This window comes from Hemiscyllium ocellatum, chromosome 1, assembly GCF_020745735.1.
Source record: "Hemiscyllium ocellatum isolate sHemOce1 chromosome 1, sHemOce1.pat.X.cur, whole genome shotgun sequence".
NCBI classification, from domain to species: Eukaryota; Metazoa; Chordata; class Chondrichthyes; order Orectolobiformes; family Hemiscylliidae; genus Hemiscyllium; species Hemiscyllium ocellatum.
Genome location: NC_083401.1, coordinates 69,507,994 through 69,529,349, shown reverse-complemented (window position 1 = coordinate 69,529,349; position 21,356 = coordinate 69,507,994). Strand labels below are relative to the sequence as shown.

Here is a 21,356-nt window from a genome sequence, read left to right as displayed (position 1 = left end):
CTAATCTGATATAATGGGAAGGTTATTGATGACTCCGCTAATGATGGTTGGGCTGAGGACATTACCCTGAAGAATTCCTGCAGAAATGTCCTGGAGTGCGTATGACTGATCTCCAGCAACCACAACTATCTTGCTCTGTCTCAGATATGATTCCAACCAGCAGGTAGTTTTGCCCCAATTCCCACTGGCTTGCATTTTGTTGGCACACTCTGTCAAATGCAGTCTTGATATTAAGGCAGTCATGTTGGCATTACCTCAGGGATTTTGCTCTTTTGTACATGTTTGATAGAAGTTGTTATGAGGTCAGGAGATGAGTGGTTTTGGTGGAACCCAAACTGAGCATCTGTGACCAGGTTAATGCTAAGCTAGTGCTGCTTAATAACACTGTTGATTACACCTTCAAAAGCTTTAGTGATGATTGACAGTAATTGACCTGGTTGCATTCATCCATTTGGTGCACAGGACTTATCAGGGCAATTTTCCACATTACTGGTTTTATGCTAGTGTTGTAGCTGTACTGGAACAGCTTGTTTAGGGGTGCAGAATGTTCTAGAATACAAGTTTTCCGTATTATTACCAGAATGTTATCAAGGTAATATTCTTTGTCGGCTTATAAACAGCCTTTATACTATTCAGTGGCTCTAGTTGTTTTGCAATATCATGTAGAGAGAATCAAATTGATTAAAGACTGGCATCTATGATGCTGGAGACCTTTGGAGGAGGCAGAGATAGATTATCCACATGGCACATCTGGTTGAAAATTTTTGCAAATGCGTCAATCTTATCTCGCGCTGATGTGTTTGGCATCCCTATTATTAAGGATGGTGACATTTATACTCTCCTCCAGTCAGTTGTTTAATTGCCCACTGCTATTCATGACTAAACTTTGCAGAACTGATTGGATTAGCTCAGATCTGATTTATTAGTTTTGCAATAATTTAAAGAGTGGGAGAGTCATAAAACACTTAAACAGACCCTTAATCCAACTCATCCATGTTGATCAATTTTCTCAAACTAAACTAGTCCCACTTGCCTGAGTTTGGCCCATATCCCTATAAACCTTTCCTATTCAGGTACCTATCCAAATGTCTTTTAAATGCATCTACCACTTCCTCTGGCAGTTCATTGAACATACCAACTCCCCTCTGTGTGAAAAAGTTGCTCTTCAGGTCCCTTTTAAATCTCCTCTTACCTTAAAAATAGGCCCCTTAGTTTTGAACTCACCGAGCCTAGGAAAAAGATCTTTGCTTATCTATACCCCTCATGATTTTACAAACCTCTAAAAGGTCACTGCTCAACCTCCTACAACCCTGTGAAATAAGTCCTAGCCTAACCGGCTTCTCCTGATAACTCAAACCCTCGAGTCGTGCTCACATCTTAGTAAACCTTTTCTGAACCCTCTTCAATTTAATAATGTCCTTACTGTAGCACTGTGACCAGAACTGTACACAGTTCTCCAAAAACGTTGCCTCACTAATGTCCTGCACAAGCTCAACATGACGTCTCAACTTGTATGCTCAATAATCTGAGCAATGAAGGTAAGCGTACTAAACAGCTCCTTAACCACTCTGTCTATCAGCGATGCAACTTTCAAAGAAGTATGAACTTGAACCCGAGGTCTTTCTGTTCTACAACACTACCTAAGGCACTAAATTACACTCCATTTGTCACTCTTCAGCCCATTGGCCCAATTGATCAAGATCCCTTTGTAATCTACTCACTATACCGCCAAGTTTGGTGTCATCTGCAAACTTACTAACCATGTCTCCTAAATTCTCATCCAAATTGTTTAAATAAATAACAAACAACAGCAGACACAGCACCAAAGTCCCTGTGGAATATCACTGGTCACAGACCTCCAGTCCAAAAAATAACCATCCATCACCACCCTCTGTCTCCTACCGTCAAACCAATTATGTATCCAATTGACAAGCTCTCTGTGAATCTCATATGATCTAACTTTAATAATCAGGCTTAACTAAAATCCATGTAGACAATGTCTATTGCCCTGCCTTCCTCAATCTTCTTTGCTCTATCTATCACTTGTTGTTTTGTAGCTTCAGCAAGTTGTCATCTCATTTTTACATACGTCTAGCTTCTGGCATGTCCTCCTGCAATTTGTATTGAATCAGTCTGATCCCTTGACTTAATAATAATGGTATAGCAGGGGATATACTGGGCAATGAGGTTGCATTTGTCTGGGAATACAATTCTGCTTCTGTGGATTGCCTACCTGGCCTCATGATGCCCATTGTTGAGTTACTATATCTATTCAAAGTTTGTTCTATTTAACATGAATGTATGAATGTATGAAAAGGAAAAGAGAGGCCAAAGTATACATTGGTCCCTTCGAGAATGAGGCTGGGAAATTAAAGTAACAGGAAACAAAGAAATGGCAAAGCAATTTTCATAATAGATGACCCTCATAATATTCCAAAATTACAAAATAACGAAGGAGTCCAAGGTGGTGGCGAAGATTAAAAATGAAGACAACAACTATCACTAGAGTAACACTCCTAAGGAAACTAAAGGGAGCTCTGGATTTGGTGAGTTTATTCCTAGATTTTAAACAAAGTAGCTATAGAGATTTCAGATGCACATGTAGCCATCTTATCAGACTTTGGTATAGTCCCAGAGGATTGGAAAACTGCAATCTAACATCCTTATTCAAAACGTAAAGGAGACACTTCAGGTAGCCATAGACCAGTTCATGTAAAATTTGCCATTAGAGAAGCTATTAGAGTCCACTATAAAGAATATAATAGCATAGCATTTAGAAATAAATAATAAAAACAAACACAGGCAGCTCAGTTTCATGAAAGGGAAAGCATGTCTGACAAAGTTATTTAAAGAGGTAACAAGCAGAATAAAGGGGAAATCAGTAGACACAATATATTTGGATTTTGAAAAGACATTCAATAATGTACTGCCCAAAAGGCTACCTAATAAGATATGAGCTTTGGTGTTGGAGGTAGTATATTAGCATGAGTATAGGTTTACTTAACAAAGAGAATAGAGAGTTGAGCTTAACGGGGCATTTTCAGGATGGCAAACTGAAACTTTCCTGCATTTGCCCCAGTACCCTGATTCCCCTACTGATCAAGAACCTATCTATCTCAGCCTTAAATATTCATAAATACTCTGTTCCCACAGCTCTCTGAGAGAATCTCAACCCTCTGAGAGAAAAAAAATCCTTCTCATTTCAATCTTAAATTGATGCCTCTTTATCCTGACACTATGCCTTCTGGTCCAAGACTCTCCCTTAAGGAGACATATCCCCTCAGCTTTTACCTTGTAACTACTGGAATGCTACTCAGATCACCATTGGAGCCACTATTACTTACAATATATATTAATTACTTGGATGAAGGAAGTGGCTATACAACAGCCAAGTTAGCGGATGACTCAAAAACAGTTGGATAGGCAAGCAGTGTGGATGATACAAAGAGTCTACACGGGGATGTAGATAGGCTGAGTGAGTGGACAGCACTTTGGCTGGATGAATATAATGTGGGAAAATGTGGGAGCATTTTGGTAGGAATAATAAAATATTAATTAAATGGAAACAGACTTAAGAATGCTGCAGCTCAGAGGGATTTAAGGGTTCATGTGCATGAATCACAAAAGGCTGGCATCAGCAGGAAATAGGAAAGGCAAATGGAATGTTGGCCTTTATTTCTCAGGGAAGATTTGACAGAAAAACAACTGCTGCAGAGAATCAATAGGTGTGGCAGCAAAATGACCATTCATCAGAACAAACTCAAAATGCTAACTCTGTTTTTCTCCGAAAAGATGCTGCCAAATCTGAGTTTCTCAGCATGTTCTGCTTTTGTATGTGATAAAAATAGGGAGGTCTTTCTGAAACTAAACAAGGCACTAGTAAGACCACATCTGTGTGTTGCCTTGTGGGCAAGTCTAGGATCAGGGTTCATAATATCAGAATAGGGATCACACATTTAAGATGGAGCTGAGGAGGAATTTCTCCTTTCTGGGGGTGGTGAATCTGTGGAAGTCTTTACCATAGAAGGCTGTTGAGGCTGGCATTTCATACATTTAATACAGAGATAGATAAATTTACAATAAGTGAATCAAGGGTTATAGAGATAGGCAGGAAAGTGGAGTTGAGGATTATCAAATCATCCGTGATCTCAGTGAATGGTAGAGCAAACTCAATGGGCTGAGTGGCCTACTTCTGCTCCTACATCTTATGGTGTTATGGACTTCATTGGAAAATGCAACATTTCGGTTTTGACATGAAGTGCAGCCTCGTTAGACATCTCATCTGACTTCCCCAAACTTCTTGCCATAGCCCTATCATTCAGGGCTAAAACAAACCCTGTCCATTGAAAATTGAATTGAATTAAACATTTAAAATTGTCCATTTTGAGCTGATTCTACATTTACAATTAACAATAACTCTGAAGAAACTGTTGATTAGCATGCACCATAAAACTACATATTTAATGTAAACTTATTATTACTGTAGATGTTCTGTGGAAATCGTGTTGAGAACGGCTTTTTGACGGAAAATGAATGTGCCTTTTAAGGATACACTTTTTTTTCAGGGAGGTATAATGAAATTTGTAGTACAAATACTATACTTTTAGATTTGGATTCTTTTAAATAGAGAGGTAGATGGATATGGGTTAGGGCTATGAAAGTTTCCTTGAAAAAAATCAGAAAGTGATTCTGTAGCAATGACCTAAATATACAATCTCCAATAAGATATATGTCTTCAGTCAAGTGCCTGACAGGCTTGCACAGCATTCATGGAATAAAATGGTAATACTTTTGAGTTTATAATGTGTACAGTAATCAGAACAAATCTGGTTTTGACTTCAGTTCAGAAGAAAACAAGTCTTTCATTCAAAAAAAAAGCAGGTTTTCTCAGAGCAAGGAAATTTTTCAGTCTTGTTCAGAGGAAACCAGTCAGTGCAGCAAGTGTTTTTTCATCTTGCAAAACTTCTAAATCAGAAACAAAAACAGAAGTTGCTGGAAAAGCTCAGCAGGGTATAAATCAGGATAGTTTGAGGTAGAGATAATCAAGTTGTCATAATTGACAACATCAGGCACTCAGAACTGTGGAAGATTCATACCATCAGATATAGGCAGGAGTTGTAAAATTGTCTCAACAGTTCAAGAAGAAACCAGAAGGACTTCAGTCGAAACAAAAGGAAATGAGTCAGGAGTATCATTCTCTGGATTTAGTCTATGTGTCAGATAGTGTTAGGAAAAAAGATGAAACATTGTTTTGATTTTTTTTGTTAAGACCTTACTAACAGCAATACATATTACAAAGCTTGGTTGATTTTACATATGCATAGACTTGTTCTATTGTTAAAGGACATCTGGAGACTCATGTACACGCTTCAGTGACTAACTAATACATTAACTAACAAAATACCCTAGGTGATGTTCAATGCTAGATTAGGAGAATGTCCTTATGATGTAATTCAATGGCTACACAGAACATAAATGGTGCCTGACAACAAAACTTTGTTACTTCCATGGAAGGTTGAATGAAAAAATAAAGTGCGAGAGAAATATAGAAAATGCAAACAGATCCACGAAAAGGTGAGAAACTAAGAAACAGATTTAAAGATATAGAGAAACGTTTCAAGTACTTTCAAAGAAACTGAGAGCTTTAAAGAAATGGAGATAAAAGGAATGAACAAATTCTAGAAAGAGAAAGTTGAATGAATAAAAAGTTTGATGATATAAGAGCATTGAATAGATGATACAACTGTGATAGGAATGCAGAAAACAGAAAAGTAGTTGTCAAGATAATTACAAAGAGAGTCATAGGCAAGCAGATTAAAAAGATAACAAAAGTATGTCAGTAAGAAAGAGAAGAAAGGACTAAAAGAATTAGACATTGAGAAAGATCAAAATCTAAAAACAGATACTGGTTTTATGTTATACTCCTACAACATTTTTGAATGAGATATGCATTCAAAGAACTTTTAAATAAAACTGGACTGAAAGTTTAAAAATAAACCTACCTTACATAAAGGGATATTGGGACAACTGTATTCAGAATTATCACATACGACCAGAACATAAGAAATCCAGAAAATGAAGCATTTGGCGTATCAACATCCCATGGCAAGTAGACCTGAAAGTAGTATCCTTTTTGAGATTCCCAGATACTATTTCCAATAGCCAAAACTGTACACATCACGATGAGGAAGCCAAAAATCTGAAAATCACAGGACAAATCATCAATAATATTTTGACATCAGTCGTAAGTAATACCCACTTGTAAATATGTGGATTTAAATGGTGGGGTTCTCAAATACTCGTAGAAACCTAAGGCAAATAGCTGCTTACATTAATCTTCCAAAGTTAGGTTGAAGATCCAGAGAACCCTCATGGACATTACTGCCATTGGATGTTACTACCCGGCCAAAAAAAGTGACTATTTAAAGCACATAGATACATTAAGATGTATATGAATTTTGTTTTAGGAGAGAGTTTTATAGAGTCATATAACATGGCAACAGACTCTTTTGTTCAACTCATCCCCACTGACCAGATATCCTAAACTGATCTAGTCACATTTGCTAGCAATTGGTCCGTATCCCTCTGAACCCTTCCTATTCATGTACCTATTCATTTTAAATATTGTAACTGTACTCACCTTGACCACATTCTCTGGTAGTTGTTCCACACACGCACTACCCTCTGCATGAAAACATTGCCCCTCAAGTCCTTTTTAACTCTTTCCCCTCTCATCTTAAACCTATGCCCTCTAGTTTAGGACTCCCCTAATCTAGGAAAAAGAGCTTGGCTGTACACCTTATCCATGCCCCTCATGATTTTATAAACCTCTATTAGGTTATCCCTCAGCCTCTGATGGTCCTGGGTTAAAAACCCCTAGCCTATTCAGCCTCTCCCTATCACACAAGTCCTCCAATCTAACCAACATCCGTGTAAATCTTTTCTGAAACCTTTCAAGTTTAATAACGGCTTTTCCATTGCAGGGAGACCAGAATTGAACACATTTTTCCACAAGTGGCCTAATCAAAGCCCTGTAAAACTGCAACATGACCTCCCAATTCCTTTACTCAATGCACTGGCCAATGAAGGCAAGTGTGCCAAATGCCTTGTTCACAATCCTGTCTATTTGCAACTCCACTTTCAAGGAACTATGCACCTGCACCCTAGCTCTCCTTTTTTCAGCAACATGCCCCAGGTAAAGGTTCTTCTAAACTTGCCTATGATTTTCAAATTCAGAAGATACAAATTAAATTGTAACAGCATTTATTGTGAGATGCCTTTCCCTTAAGTGCATAAATATTTTTAATCAACCTGTTCAGAGATATTAGTACACAGCTCTGGAGCAGATAGGAGTTGAACCTGTGTTGCTAGGCCCAGAGTAATAGATAGTCGCAATAGACCAGCCTTAAGTGCATAATGATGGGATTATATGAAGTGCTGAAAATGTGTTGCTGGAAAAGCGCAGCAGGTCAGGCAGCATCCAAGGAACAGGAAATTCGATGTTTCGGGCATAAGCCCTTCATCAGGGCTTCCTGATGAAGGGCTTATGCCCGAAACCCGAATTTCCTGTTCCTTGGATGCTGCCTGACCTGCTGCGCTTTTCCAGCAACACATTTTCAACTCTGATCTCCAGCATCTGCAGACCTCACTTTCTCCTCGAAGATTATATGAAGTGCTAATGGCCCCATCTACTGGCTGGAAAATCAGGAAGAACCTTGTCTTTGCCGGTCATGGAAGTTCAAACTGGATTTTACACTGAATAGGCTTCCGTTGTTCTAAAACATAATGTTTCTAACCCCAATCTCCCTCCCTCCCCACCAATGGGCTACTAATCAATCAGGGTATAGTATAGTTGGATCCAATCAGTCAAACCCCAGTGAGGAGGGGGGTGGGAGTGGGGGCATCATTAACAGGACAGTGGGAGGGTGATTTCTTCTAGCTAGGAATGTGCATTTTGCTGGGGACATCCTGACAAGGTGTTTGATTCGGACAAGCAGAAAGCTTTGCCACTTAAGGGCGTCAGTTAACTAAATGGGAAGTGGGACAGCCACCACTAATTGCATTGCCTGTGAAATCCCACCAATATTTAGCCACTGCACAATTACTGCTGGGACCAAATATTGTCATCACACTGAGAACACTGTTAATCATATGCATGGTACTAACACAGTATTAAATGATATAAATTCAGAATGGACCTAGTAGCTCAAAGCTGGGTGTCCCTGAAGCACAGCTGGTCAGCAACAGCAGGAAGATATTCAGCAACAATCTATAGTTTATGGTTTGCAATATTGCTTAAGCTATCATTGCCATGAAGCCAGGGGACCAATTATAGTTTGATGAGAAGTGTAAGAGAGATATGACTAGGAGCAGTACGAGTCATATCTAAAACTGGGGAATGCGGCAACCTGGTGAAGTTACAACCCTGGTATATAAAAGAGCTAAACAGTAAATGCAACATGAAGAAATCTTACAAACGATGGCTTGGATCAAAGTTTTGCATTCCAGTTTTGAATTGTGGTGAACAATTAAACAGTTAAGTAGAAAAGGAGGCTCCACAAACACATCAACCTCAGCAGTATGTATCGTGTGCAAATACACAATGGAAACCTGCCAATGCATTCTCACCTCCTGATCTCTACCAAGTAGAACAATGAGGACAGGAGATGTAATTTTTTAATGTTATTTATTCAAGAGATATGGGCTTCGATAACTTGACCAATATTCATTGTCCTTGAAAAAGTGATGGTGAGCTGCCTTTTTGCACATCTGCTGTTCTTGGAGTGCAGGTACATCCACAGGGCTGTTAGGGAAGTTTTATAGAATTTTGACCTAATGACAGTGATATAGTTCCAAGTAAAGATTGTGAGAGGCTTGGAAGGAAACTTGTAGGTGGTAATGTTTCCATACCTCTAGTGTTTTGTTCTTCTGGGTTGTAGTGGTAGTGGATTGAGGAGGTGCTATTGATGAAGCCTTAGTGAGAAGCTACAATGCACCCTATATATGACACGCACTGCTACTATTGTGCATTGGTAGTGCAGGGAGTTAATGTTGAAGGCGGTTGATGAATGATTTGAAACCGGGTCCCCAGAACATTAGCCACGGTCTCTGGATAAATAATCTAGCAACAATATCAGTGGGTCATCATCCTCATTAAGGAAATCCAGAATATTGATAAGCAGGGATTCAACAATGGTAATACCTTGAATATCAAAGCACAATTTTTAGATTTTTTTGTTGTTGGAGATAGTTATTGCCTATTTTGTGTTGTGAATATCACTTGCCACTTATTAGCCCAAGCTTTAATATTGTCTTGGTCTTGCTGAGTATGGTTAAAGACCGTTTTAGATTCTGAGGAGCTGCAAGTGGTACTGAACCTTGTGCAGTCACCATCTAACATACCTAACTCTCACTGTATAATAGAAAGATAGCCATTGATGAGATAGCTGAGGATGGCTGGGTTGAGGACATTGCGCTGAAGAACTCCTATAGAAGTATCCTGGGATTGAAATGATTGACTTCCATCAAGCATAAACATCGTATTTTGTGTGAGGTATGACTCCAACTAGTGGAGAGATTTCTCCTCATTGATTCCAATTTGCGAAGGATCCTTGCTGCCATCCTCTGGAAATTGCAGACTGATGTGAAGGTCAGTCACCCTCACCTCACTTCAAGAGTTCAATTCTTTTTTTCATGCTTGGACAAGGCTGAAATGAGCCAAATGGCCCAAACTAAGCACCAGTAGGCGAGCTGGAGCTGAGCAGTTTCAGCTTGATAACACCATCTTGTATCTACAAGGAGTATGTGGTGGTCTCTCCTATAAATATTATGACCAGTTGCAGCTTTTTTTTATTTATTTATTCTGGTGTGGGGTATTAGTGCTGTTACCACTGCTTGATTCCATCACTTTGCAGATGGCTGAGATTAGCCTAAAAAAGTGGTGATTGGCTAGGTTGGATTTATCCTGCCTTTTATGGTCAGGATATACTCAGGCAATTTTCCACATTGCTTGGTCAATGCTAGTTTTGTGTCTTTACTGGAACAGTTTGGCTAGGGGCAGGGCTAGTTCTTCAACAGAGGTTTTCGGTACAATTGTGAGGATATGGAAGTTGTTGGGACCCATAGCCTTTCCAGGATCCAGGACTTCAAGTATTTTCAGATATCACGTTGACTGAATCGAATTGACTAGAGACTGGCCTCACAGATGTTGGAAACCTCGAAGGAAGCTGATGTGGATCATCCCTGGGCACTTCTGACAAAATATGAATGCAAATGCTCCAACTTTGCCTTTTGCACTCATGTCCTGGGCTCTTTCTCCAGTGCAGAAAGGGGTATTTGAGGAACAATCTCCTCTTGACAGTTGTTTAAATGCCTAACATCATTTATAACTGGGTGTGGCAGGACTACTAAACTTGGGTATGGTGTGTTGGTTATAGGATTGCTTATCATGTGCCACTTTAGTTGTTTGCATACAAGTAGTTTTGTGTTGTTGCTTCATCAGGTTGACTCCTCATTTTAAGGTATGCCTTGTGTTGTTCCTGCATTCTTCACTGAACCAGAGTTGATCTCTTAGTTGATGATAATCATAGAATGGGGGACATGCCTAGCAATGAGATTGCAAACTATGATTGAATATTATTTTGTTGCGACTAATGACCCAGTGGGCCTCATGGATACTCAGTTTTTGAGTTGCTCAATCTTTTCAGAATCTATCTAATTTAGCACAGTGATTGGGCCACACACCACGATAAAGAGCATCCTCAATGTGAGGGCACAACTTTGTATGTGCAGGACTGTGGGTTGTTCAGGTGGACAGTTACAGTTTTTTTCTTTATTCTGCCATGGGATGTTGACATTGCTGGTAATACCAGCATTTATTTCTAGTCTCTACTAATCTTTGGACTGGATGACACTAAGCCATTTCAGGGGACAGTTAAGAGTCACCCACAATGTTGCAAGTAATGACGTGCAAACCAAAGAAGTTAAGGACAGCATATCCTTCCCAAAAGGACATTGGAGAACCAGATGGGTTTTACATCAACATTTCCATTTATTGAATTAAAACTTCACCACTTGCCAAGGCAGGATTCAAACTCATGTTGCCAGAACACTAGCTGAGGGTCACGATTACTAGTGCAGTGACACTTCGCTCTCTATAACAAGAAGACTGGTGAAGATGAATTTGAGAAGAATGTGGCATCACAGTGGCTCAGCAGTTAGCACTGCTGCCTCAAAGAGCCAAGGACCCAGGTTTGATTCCATCTCAGGCAACTGTCTGTGTGGAGTTTGCACATTCTCCCATCTCTGCGTGGGTTTCTGCCAGGTGTTCCAGTTTCATCCCACAGTCCAAAGATGTGCAAAGATAGACCATGCTAAATTACCCATAGTGCTCAGGGATGTGTAAATTAGGTGTGTTAGCCATGGGAAATGCAGGATTACAGGAATAAGGTACAGGGTGGGTCTGGGTATGATGCTCTCTGAGGGTCACTGTGGACCTGATGGGCCAAATGGCCTGTTTCTAAATGGTAGGAATTCTATATATGTATTTAAAATTTTCCCTCTTCTCACATCATCTGCCTCTAACCCAAGCTGGCTGTTATGACCTTATAGATCAACCAGATCGGTCCACAGTGCTGCTACCCAGCCATTTGTGATGCTGGACATTGAACACCTCACCCAGTGTAATTTCACTGCCGCAAATGTGTTGCTGGTCAAAGCACAGCATGCCAGGCAGCATCTCAGGAATAGAGAATTCGACGTTTCGAGCATAAGCCCTTCATCAGGAATAAGAGAGAGAGCCAAGCAGGCTAAGATAAAAGGTAGGGAGGAGGGACTAGGGGGAGGGGCGATGGAGGTGGGATAGGTGGAAGGAGGTCAAGGTGAGGGTGATAGGCCGGAGTGGGGTGGGGGCGGAGAGGTCAGGAAGAGGATTGCAGGTTAGGAGGGCGGTGCTGAGTTGAGGGAACCGACTGAGACAAGGTGGGGGGAGGGGAAATGAGGAAACTGGAGAAATCTGAATTCATACCTTGTGGTTGGAGGGTTCTCAGGCGGAAGATGAGGCGCTCCTCCTCCAGCCGTCGTGTTGTTGTGTTCTGCCGGTGGAGGAGTCCAAGGACCTGCATGTCCTCGGTGGAGTGGGAGGGAGAGTTAAAGTGTTGAGCCACGGGGTGATTGGGTTGGTTGGTTCGGGCGGCCCGGAGGTGTTCTCTGAAGCGTTCAGCAAGTAAGCGGCCCGTCTCCCCAATATAGAGGAGGCCACATCGGGTGCAGCGGATGCAATAGATGATGTGTGTGGAGGTACAGGTGAACTTGTGGCGGATATGGAAGGATCCCTTGGGGCCTTGGAGGGAAGTGAGTGTGGAGGTGTGGGCGCAAGTTTTACATTTCCTGCGGTTGCAGGGGAAGGTGCCGGGGGTGGAGGTTGGGTTGGTGGGGGGTGTGGATCTGGCGAGGGAGTCACGAAGGGAGTGGTCCTTGCGGAACGCTGATAGGGGAGGGGAGGGAAATATATCCTTGGTGGTGGGGTCCGTTTGGAGGTGGCGGAAATGGCGGCGGATGATATTCAGCCACGTTCTCAAACAGACTCGTTACCACAGCCCCTCTCCGCCCCCACCCCACTCCGGCCTATCACCCTCACCTTGACCTCCTTCCATCTATCCCACCTCCATCGCCCCTCCCCCTAGTCCCTCCTCCCTACCTTTTATCTTAGCCTGCTTGGCTCTCTCTCTTATTCCTGATGAAGGGCTTATGCTCGAAACGTCGAATTCTCTATTCCTGAGATGCTGCCTGGCCTGCTGTGCTTTGACCAGCAACACATTTGCAGCTGTGATCTCCAGCATCTGCAGACCTCATTTTTTACTCGTAATTTCACTGCCCTCTATCCTCAGTTTTTCTTCAAATGGGTGTACAACATAGAACAGCAGTGATGCATTGGCGAAGAGGGAGACAGTAGATGGTGCTCAGCAGGAGGCTTTCATGCTCAATTTAATCTGACTCCTACTCCTACATCTGATGTAATGAGATTCTGTGTGGCTCAGAGTCAATGTTGAAGATTCCCAGGGCAGCTTACTCCCAGCAGTATACTACCACTGAGGAGATGGTGGCATACTGATAGTAGTGATAATGTCACTGGGATAGTAATGCAGAAGCTCAAGTGATAACCGGGGATGCGTTCAAATCTCACCATGATACCTTGTGACATTTCTAGTTAATTAATAAATCTGGAATATAACGATATCCTCAGTAACATTAACCATGACAACTATCACTGATTGTTGCAAAAACCCATCATGTTCACTAATATACTTTCAAGACTGAATGCCAACTCTAAGACACTTCTTCCCAACTTCCCGACCACTAAACATTATGTCATTCCATCTACAACTGTCACTCACCTCATCTCCTATGGAGCTTCCCTCCACAGCTTCATAATTTTCAAACCACAAACAGTCTGTTTCTACCCCTTTCCAAAATTTACTAACAGGATATCTTTGACGGACCCATCATTTCTGCCTATTTCAGACCCAAAGGATTTATTTCTTTCTATCTTGAATCTATTTATCTCCCCTTGAGCGACCTCCTCCAACCTACATTCATGATTTTCCTGACATCCTTAGTCATTTCAACTTAAATATGGCCATCAAATCTCTCTACATTTCATTTTTCCCACCAGTTCTGTTTGAGGACTCTTAGCTTTTCCCTTGAATAGATCTTTGAACAGTTACTACCTAACACAACCATTTTCTGCCGAGTTGAGCTTGTTCTTGTATGGAACAATTTCTTGGTTAACTTCTCATCCAAATGAAGGATTTGGTTATGGCAATCCACTTGTTAAGCCAAGTTTCTGAGGGATTGTAAAATATTCCTTGTTTCGATCCTACCTGGTACACCAACCAAAATTCTTAAATTGATGACTATATCAATGTCACTTCCGGCTCTCATGCAGATCAAGAAAATATTTGATTGCAATTTCAATCCTTCCCTCATCTTCATCTTGTTCATCTGACTCCACCTTTCCTCCTTTGACCTCTCTGTCTCAATTTCCAGCAATATGCTGTTTACTAATTACCACTCAGTGACTCCTACAGCTACCTCAACTACACTGCACCAGACATGTTGCTTCTTATAAGGACTCCATTTCATTCTCACAGTTTCTCCCTCAGCATCGTATCTATTATGGTGATGCCACCCCCCCCAAATTGGCACTCATGACATGTCTCCTTTTTACTTCAACCAAAGAATATCTCCTATCCCTCATATATTTGACAAGAACCACAACCATGCCTGACCCATTCCCCAACACATCTGCCCTCATGCCTGGCCCTCCCTCAAAGAATCATGACAGGATTCTCTTGTACTAACTTTGCACACCACCTGTCTCTGTATTCAAAGGATCTTCCACTCTTATTTTTGATACTTCCAAACACATCTTTCCACCATTAAAGGGAAATTTATTTTAAATATAAGGTGCTATTGAGAGCTTCTTCTTTTTGGACTTAATGTCACTGACGGCATTCAAGACACAGTGTGATGACTTGTAGACATAGAGAAGTGATTACATAGCAGGGTCAGTCAAATAGATAGGTGTCTGTCAAGAAAGGTAAGAAGATAGTTCAGAAATCTCCTGTGGCTATTTCTCTCTCAAACAGATATTCCTTTTTGGCTAATGTTAAAAAAGATAGTCTCTCCGATGAAAATAGAAGGAGCAGTCAGATCTTGGACACAAAGAACGAATCTTATGTTAAGCAGGGTTTGTCAAGATTTAAAAGAATAATTGCTATAGGGGACTCTCCTATCTAGGTTATGTTGCTTTACTGGTGCCAGGTTAAGGATGTCTCAAAATGTTTGAAGCATATTGTCAAAGGGAAGAGTGAGAAGCTGGAAATTGATGTACGTATTGGTAGGAACGACATAGTTAGGAAAAGGTTTAAGATTTTGCAGAGTGAACATGAGAGGTTAGGCAGAAGTTTAAAAAAACAGAACTTCAAAAGTTGTAATCTCTGGTTTACTCCCAGTGGCAAGTCCTAATGAGAGAAGGAATAAAAGGACAGGGCAGATAAGTCAACGGCTGAAGAGATGGTGCAACAGCCAGGGATTCACACTCTTCAATCACTGGGATCTCTTCTGGATGGAAAAGGCTCATTCAAAAGGAGTTTCACCTGAACTGAAACGGGGCTAATATTCTAGCATGGAGATCTGTTAGTCCTATTTCAGGAGTCTGTAAATTATTAGAGAGGAAGGTGGGAAATTCATAAGTAGCGGTGAACATAGAAAGACAGATGAGGATGGTTCTGAGTCAGAAAAGAACAAGATAATTAGAAAAGGCAGACAACAGTAAGTCAGAGAATCAGGTAACTCTAAAGAATTAAACTACATTCATTTCAATGAAAAGGGTCTTACAAGTAAGGCTGAAGAACTCAGAGCATGTACCAGAACATAAGATTGGGACGTCATAGCTATTTCAGAAACTTGGCTGAGGGAAGGACAGGACTGGCAGCTCACCTTTCTGGATTTTAGATGCTATAGGAAGACTGGAAAGGTAGGCAAGAGAGTGTGGGGTGTGGCATTATTGATTAAAAAAAAATACCACTGTTATTAGATATCTCTGAGGGATCATTCAGTGAAAATAGATAGGTTGAAACTAGAAATAAGAAAGAGATGATCACCTTGACAGAATTGTACGACAGGCACCCTCCCGGCAGACAGAAAGAAATTGAGAAGCAAATATTTAGAGAGATCTCAGATATATGTAAGAATAAGGGTTGTAATAGTCGGGGATTTTAACTTTCCAAATATCGACTGGGACTGCCATAGTGTTAAAGGTTTGCATGGTGAAGAATTTGTTAAATGTGTTCAAGAAAATTGTATTTATCATTATGTAAATGTTCCTACTAGAGAAGAAGCAAAGCCTGACCTGTTGGGCAAGCAACTGAAATGTTAGTAGGGGAACACCTTGGGACTACTGATCATAACTCTATTAGTTTTGAAATAGTTATGGAAAAGGATAAGTCTTCCATGAAAATTAAAGTTCTTAAATGGAGTAAGATGAATTGCAATGGTCTGAGACTAGAACGTTTAAAAGTTGATTGGAGTAGACTGTTCGCAGGTAAAGGCATGACTGACAAAGTGTGACAAAGAGTTCAGAGAGGTATTATGTTCCAGTTAGAGTGAAGGGTAAGACTGGTAAGATTAGGGAACAATGGATGAATAATGATATTGAGGTTCTAGTCATGAAGAAGAAAGAATCAGGTTTTAGATACAGACATCTGAAATCAAATTAATCTATTGAAGAGGGTTCGGGCATTCCTAAGAAGGAAATCAAGAAGGCAAAAGAGGATACAAGATAGCCTTGGCAGATAAGGTTAAGAATAATCCAAAGAAGTTCTATGAGTACATTAAGAGCAAAAAAGAACTGGAGAGAGTAGGGTCCCTTAAAGATCCACAACTTCATCTTTGTCTTGAAGCTCAGGAGATGGGAGAGGTATGAAATGAATATTCTGCATCAGATTTTACAGTGGAGAAAGAAATGGAGGCTAGAGAACTCAGGAAATAAATACTGATGTTTTGAAAACAGTTTATATTACCACAGGGGAAGTGCTAGAGGTCTTGGAAAACATAAAGGTAGATAAAACTCCAGGACCCGATCAAGTGTATCTAAAGACGCTGTGGGAATTTAGGGAGGAAATTGCGGGGTCCCTATCAAAAATACTTTTATCAGCTATAGCCATAGGTGAGGTGCCAGAGGACTGAAGGGTAGCTAATGTCGTGTCTTTATTTAAGAAAGACTATTAAGGAGAAGTCTGGGAACTATAGGCCTGTGAGTCTGACATCGGTGGTGGCTAAGTTTGATGAGAAGGATTAGATTAGACTTACAGTGTGGAAACAGGCCCTTCGGCCCAACAAGTCCACACTGACCCGCCGAAGCGCAACCCACCCATACCCCTACATTTACCCCTTACCTAACACTACGGACAATTTAGCTTGGCCAATTCACCTGACCCGCACATCTTTGGACTATGGGAGGAAACCGGAGCACCCGGAGGAAACCCACGCAGACACGGGGAGAACGTGCAAACTCCACACAGTCAGTCGCCTGAGTTGGGAATTGAACCCGGGTCGACAGGCGCTGTGAGGCAGCAGTGCTAACCACTGTGCCACCGTGCCGCCCAAAGTTGTTGGAGGTGATTCTGAAAGATAGGATTTATATGCATTTGGAGAGGTAAGGAATGATTAGGAATAGTCAGCATAATTTTGTGTGAGTGAAATCAAGTCTCACAAACTTGACTGAGTTTTTTCAGGAAGTAACTAAAAAGATTGATGAGGGCAGAATGGTAGATGTTGTTTATTCGAACTTTAGGAAAGCCTTTGATGAGATTCTGCATGGTAGTCTGATTAGGAAACTGAGATCTCATGAGATTCAGGATGTGCTTACCAATAGGATAAAAAAAGACTTGACAGTAGGAGACAGAGGGTGGTGGATGGCTGTTTTTTGGACTGGAGGCCTGTGACCAGTGGTGTTCCATGGGGATCAGTACTGGGTCCGCTTTTGTCATCTTTATAAGGTGAAAATATAGGAGGTATGATTAGTAAGTTTGCGGATGACACCAAAATTGGTGGTATAGTGGTCAGTAAAGAAGCTTTCATTACTCAGAGAGTAGTAGGAGCATAGAACGCACTGTCTGCCACAGTACTAGACTCGCCAACTTTCAGGGCATTTAAGTGGTCAGTGTTTCTGTACCTGCATTCACCACTTCCTCTGGCAGTTCAACCACACACTAACCACTCTCTTTAAACAAAAACCTTCCTCTCACGTCCCTTTTAAGTTTTTCTCTGATCACCTTAAAAATATGCCCCCTAGTTTTCAACTCCCCTATCATATGGATGAAAATGGAATAGTGTAGGATAGATAGGCTCCAGATTAGTTCCACAGGTCGGTGCAAAGTCGAGGATAGAAGGGCCTGTACTGCACTGTGATGTTCTATGTAAGGTTTACTACGATTACAAAGATATCTTGATCAATTGGGTCAATGGGCTGAGGAGTGGCAGATGCAGTTTAATTTGGATAAATGCAATGTATTTGCTTTTAGTAAAACAAACGATGAGGGGGCATAGAACAATACAGTGCAGAACAGGCCCTTCGGCCCTCGATGTTGCGCCAACCTGTGCACTATTCTCAGCTTGTCCCCCTACACTATCCCAAAATCATCCATGTGCTTATCTAAGGATTGTTTAAATCTCCTAAGGTGGCTGAGTTGACTACATTAGCAGGAAGGGCATTCCATGCCCTCACCACTGTCTGTAAAGAACCTGCCTCTGACATCTGTCTTAAATCTGTCACCCCTCAATTTGTAGTTACGCCCTCTCGTACAAGCTGACGTCATCATCCTAGGAAAAAGGGATTTGTACAATTAATGGTAGGACCATGGGTCAAAAAGAGAGACTTAAGGGTTCAGGTACATAACTCTTTGAAATTTGCATCATATCTAGTACGTTTGCCTTCATTGACTATAGGAGTTGAGACATCACATTGATGGTGCACAGGGCATTACTCTTCTGGAGTTGTGTTTGCAGTTCTGGTTGCTCTGCATAATAAGGATGTTATTAAATTGGAGAAGGTTAAATATCATTAAATTAGAAAGGGTTCAGAAAAGGTTTATTAGGAAGTTGCCGTGAATGGAAGGTTTGAGTTATAAAGATGGGCTGGATAAGCTAGGACTTTTTCCACTGGAGCATAGGAGGTTGAGGGCTTAACTTATTGATTGATTGACTGTACTGAGCTTCAGTGAAAAGTGTTGTTTCGCATGTTATACAGAGAGATTATACATACAAAAGTGCATCGAGGTAGCAGAACACGTTATAGACGGTTATAGAGGTTTATAAAATCATGAGGGGCACAGATAAGGTGAATAGCAAAGGTCTTTTCCCTAAGATGGGGGAGTTCAAAACTAGGGTGGATACTTTTAAGGTGATCAGACAAAAACTTAAAAAGGACAAGAGAGGCAGTTTTTTTTTACAGAGAGTGGTTAGTGGGTGGTTGAATTGCCAGAGGAAGTGGTGGATGCAGGTACAGTTACAACATCCCTCCTTTCCCATGTTAGCATTTGAAGGAACATTTCCTCCATGATATCCTGGACCACTTTTAAAATATCTCCCAATACTTAAACCCCCTCCTTTGGCATTTTCCAATGGAACCACAGGATATGTTACATTTGGCCTTTTACTTCCTCTTCACTGCCCAAGGTCCAAAAACTTCTTTTAGTTGAAGCAGTAATTTAATTGTACTTCACTGCTCTCAATGCAATAATTTGCAGTAAATCATCTTTTTGATGGCAAGCATAACCTTGGTTGCTTGTCATTTCAATTAACCATCTTGCTCTCATGCTCACACTTCTGTCCTCGGACTTTTCCAGTATTCTAGTTAAACCCAAATCAATTCATTTTTCATTCAGGCACTTATTAGACTCAGTTATTAAATCAGTTCAACTACTTCAGGTTATAAACTCCATTATTCATTTTGATATTCATTCTTTCTCCTAAAGTAAGCATCTTGTTCTCATGTTTTTGCTTTCAAAGCTGACCTTTATTCTGCATATCTGAAGACTGCAGGAGGCACACCTAAAAATGAGGTGTCATAAAGTTATATAGCACACAAAGAGATACAGCATTTAGTGGGGCTACAAAACAGGACTCCCTGCATGCCAAACAGCATTGGCAGCAAGTAACAAACAGAGCTAAGTAACTCCTCAAACAACAGATGACAGATAAGCTTTGCAATCCTGCTACAACCAGTCATGAATGGTACTGGACATCTAAAGAACCCACTGGAGGAGTAAATTCCACAAATGTTCCCTTTCTCAATGATGGATGAGCCCAGCACATCAGGCAAGAGATAACTCTGATGCATTCGCAATCATCTTCAGCCAAAAGTGCCAAGTGAATTATCTATCTCACTTCCTATTGCGGTCTCCATATTCACATGTATCTTCAGTCAATTTGATTCATGCTATGTAATATCAAAAAATGACTGAAGGCATGGGTTACTGTGAAGGCCGTGGCAACATTCCTGAAATAGCAGTAAAGACGTGCTCCAGAACATGTTGCACCCCTAGCCAAGGTGTTCCAGCACAGCTGCAAAAGTAGCATTTACTTGGCAATGTGGAATATTGTTCAGTTATTTCTGGATACAACAACCTGGAGAAATCCAGCCCAACCAATTACTGCCTCATAATTCTAATCTCAATCATTAGTGAAAGTGAGAGGTAGTGTCAGCAACATTGCCATCAAGCAGTATCTACTTAGCAATAACCTGGTCACTGATGTCCAAGACCACTCAGCTCCTGACCTTTTATTGCCTTGGATCAAACAGGAAAAAAAGAGTTGAGTTAAGGGAGGTGAGTTATTGCTCTTGGCATCAAGGCTGCATTTGACCATTTAGTTGGTTCCATTCAAAAGATTTGCCACAAACTTCGCAACATACCCCATCACAGATTGTTTATATGATATTGATTGAGCCTGAAGAAAGTAAAAGGACTTATAACATGTACTTACCCACAAAACAAGAATATTCATCAGTCGATCTATATTAGTTCGCTTAAAAGCTGACAATCCACTGTTCTGCATTAGTTTTGAGTCTTGTCCTTGAAATAAGAGTTGATAAATTATAAGTAAGAAATACTATGTTCAGAATGGTTCATTGATTTCACAGTTAAAAGTAAAAATTAGAATTCTTAGCTTTGTAAGATGCAGAGATTATGAAAAAGGGCAGACATCAAGGAAGATATGATTAACCTTTACAAATCAGTTGTTAGCCTTCAGCTAAGACTATGAGACCATAAGAAACAGGGCAAGGAGTAGGCCATTCAGCCCTTCAAGCCTGATCCATAATTAAATAGGATCATGGCTGATCTGATATTCCTCTTGATAATTTTCTTGCATTTTCCCATACTCCTTGATTCCCCTACTGATCAAGAATCTATCTATCTCAGCCTTAAATATAGATTTCAGAATGCTCAGTAGCAAGGAGTTCCAAATTTCGTAACCATCAGAGAGAAGAAATTCTTCCCATGCCTAACTCTATATGCCTGCCTTGGGTCTTACCCCTTGATACTCTTGCTTAAGACAAAATTATCTCAGATTTAAATTTAACAACTGATTTAGCATCGACTACCAATTGAGGAAGCAAGTTCCAAATCTCCCCAATCTTTGCATGGAGAAGCGTTTTCTAACATCTTTCCTGAATGGCCGGGCACTAATTCTTATACCCCCAGTTCTACAATCTTCAGTCAGTAGAATGAGGTTATCTACCCTGTCTTTTCCCTATTAATATTCTGAAGATCTTGATTAGATCATCCCCTAAA

At 40.7% G+C, this 21,356-nt stretch overlaps 1 protein-coding gene across 1 annotated transcript in view; it reads right to left on the bottom strand.

The window, feature by feature from the left end:
* Nucleotides 1–21,356, bottom strand: part of atp8b5b (ATPase phospholipid transporting 8B5b) — a 206,312-nt gene that overhangs the window by 126,543 nt on the left and 58,413 nt on the right. Inside the window, exons 10-11 of the mRNA XM_060849059.1 lie at nt 20,548–20,636; nt 6,003–6,199 (exon numbers count right to left, since the gene is read on the bottom strand). Of these exons, the coding sequence (XP_060705042.1) occupies nt 6,003–6,199; nt 20,548–20,636 (286 nt within the window). The remainder of the gene's footprint in view (nt 1–6,002; nt 6,200–20,547; nt 20,637–21,356) is intronic.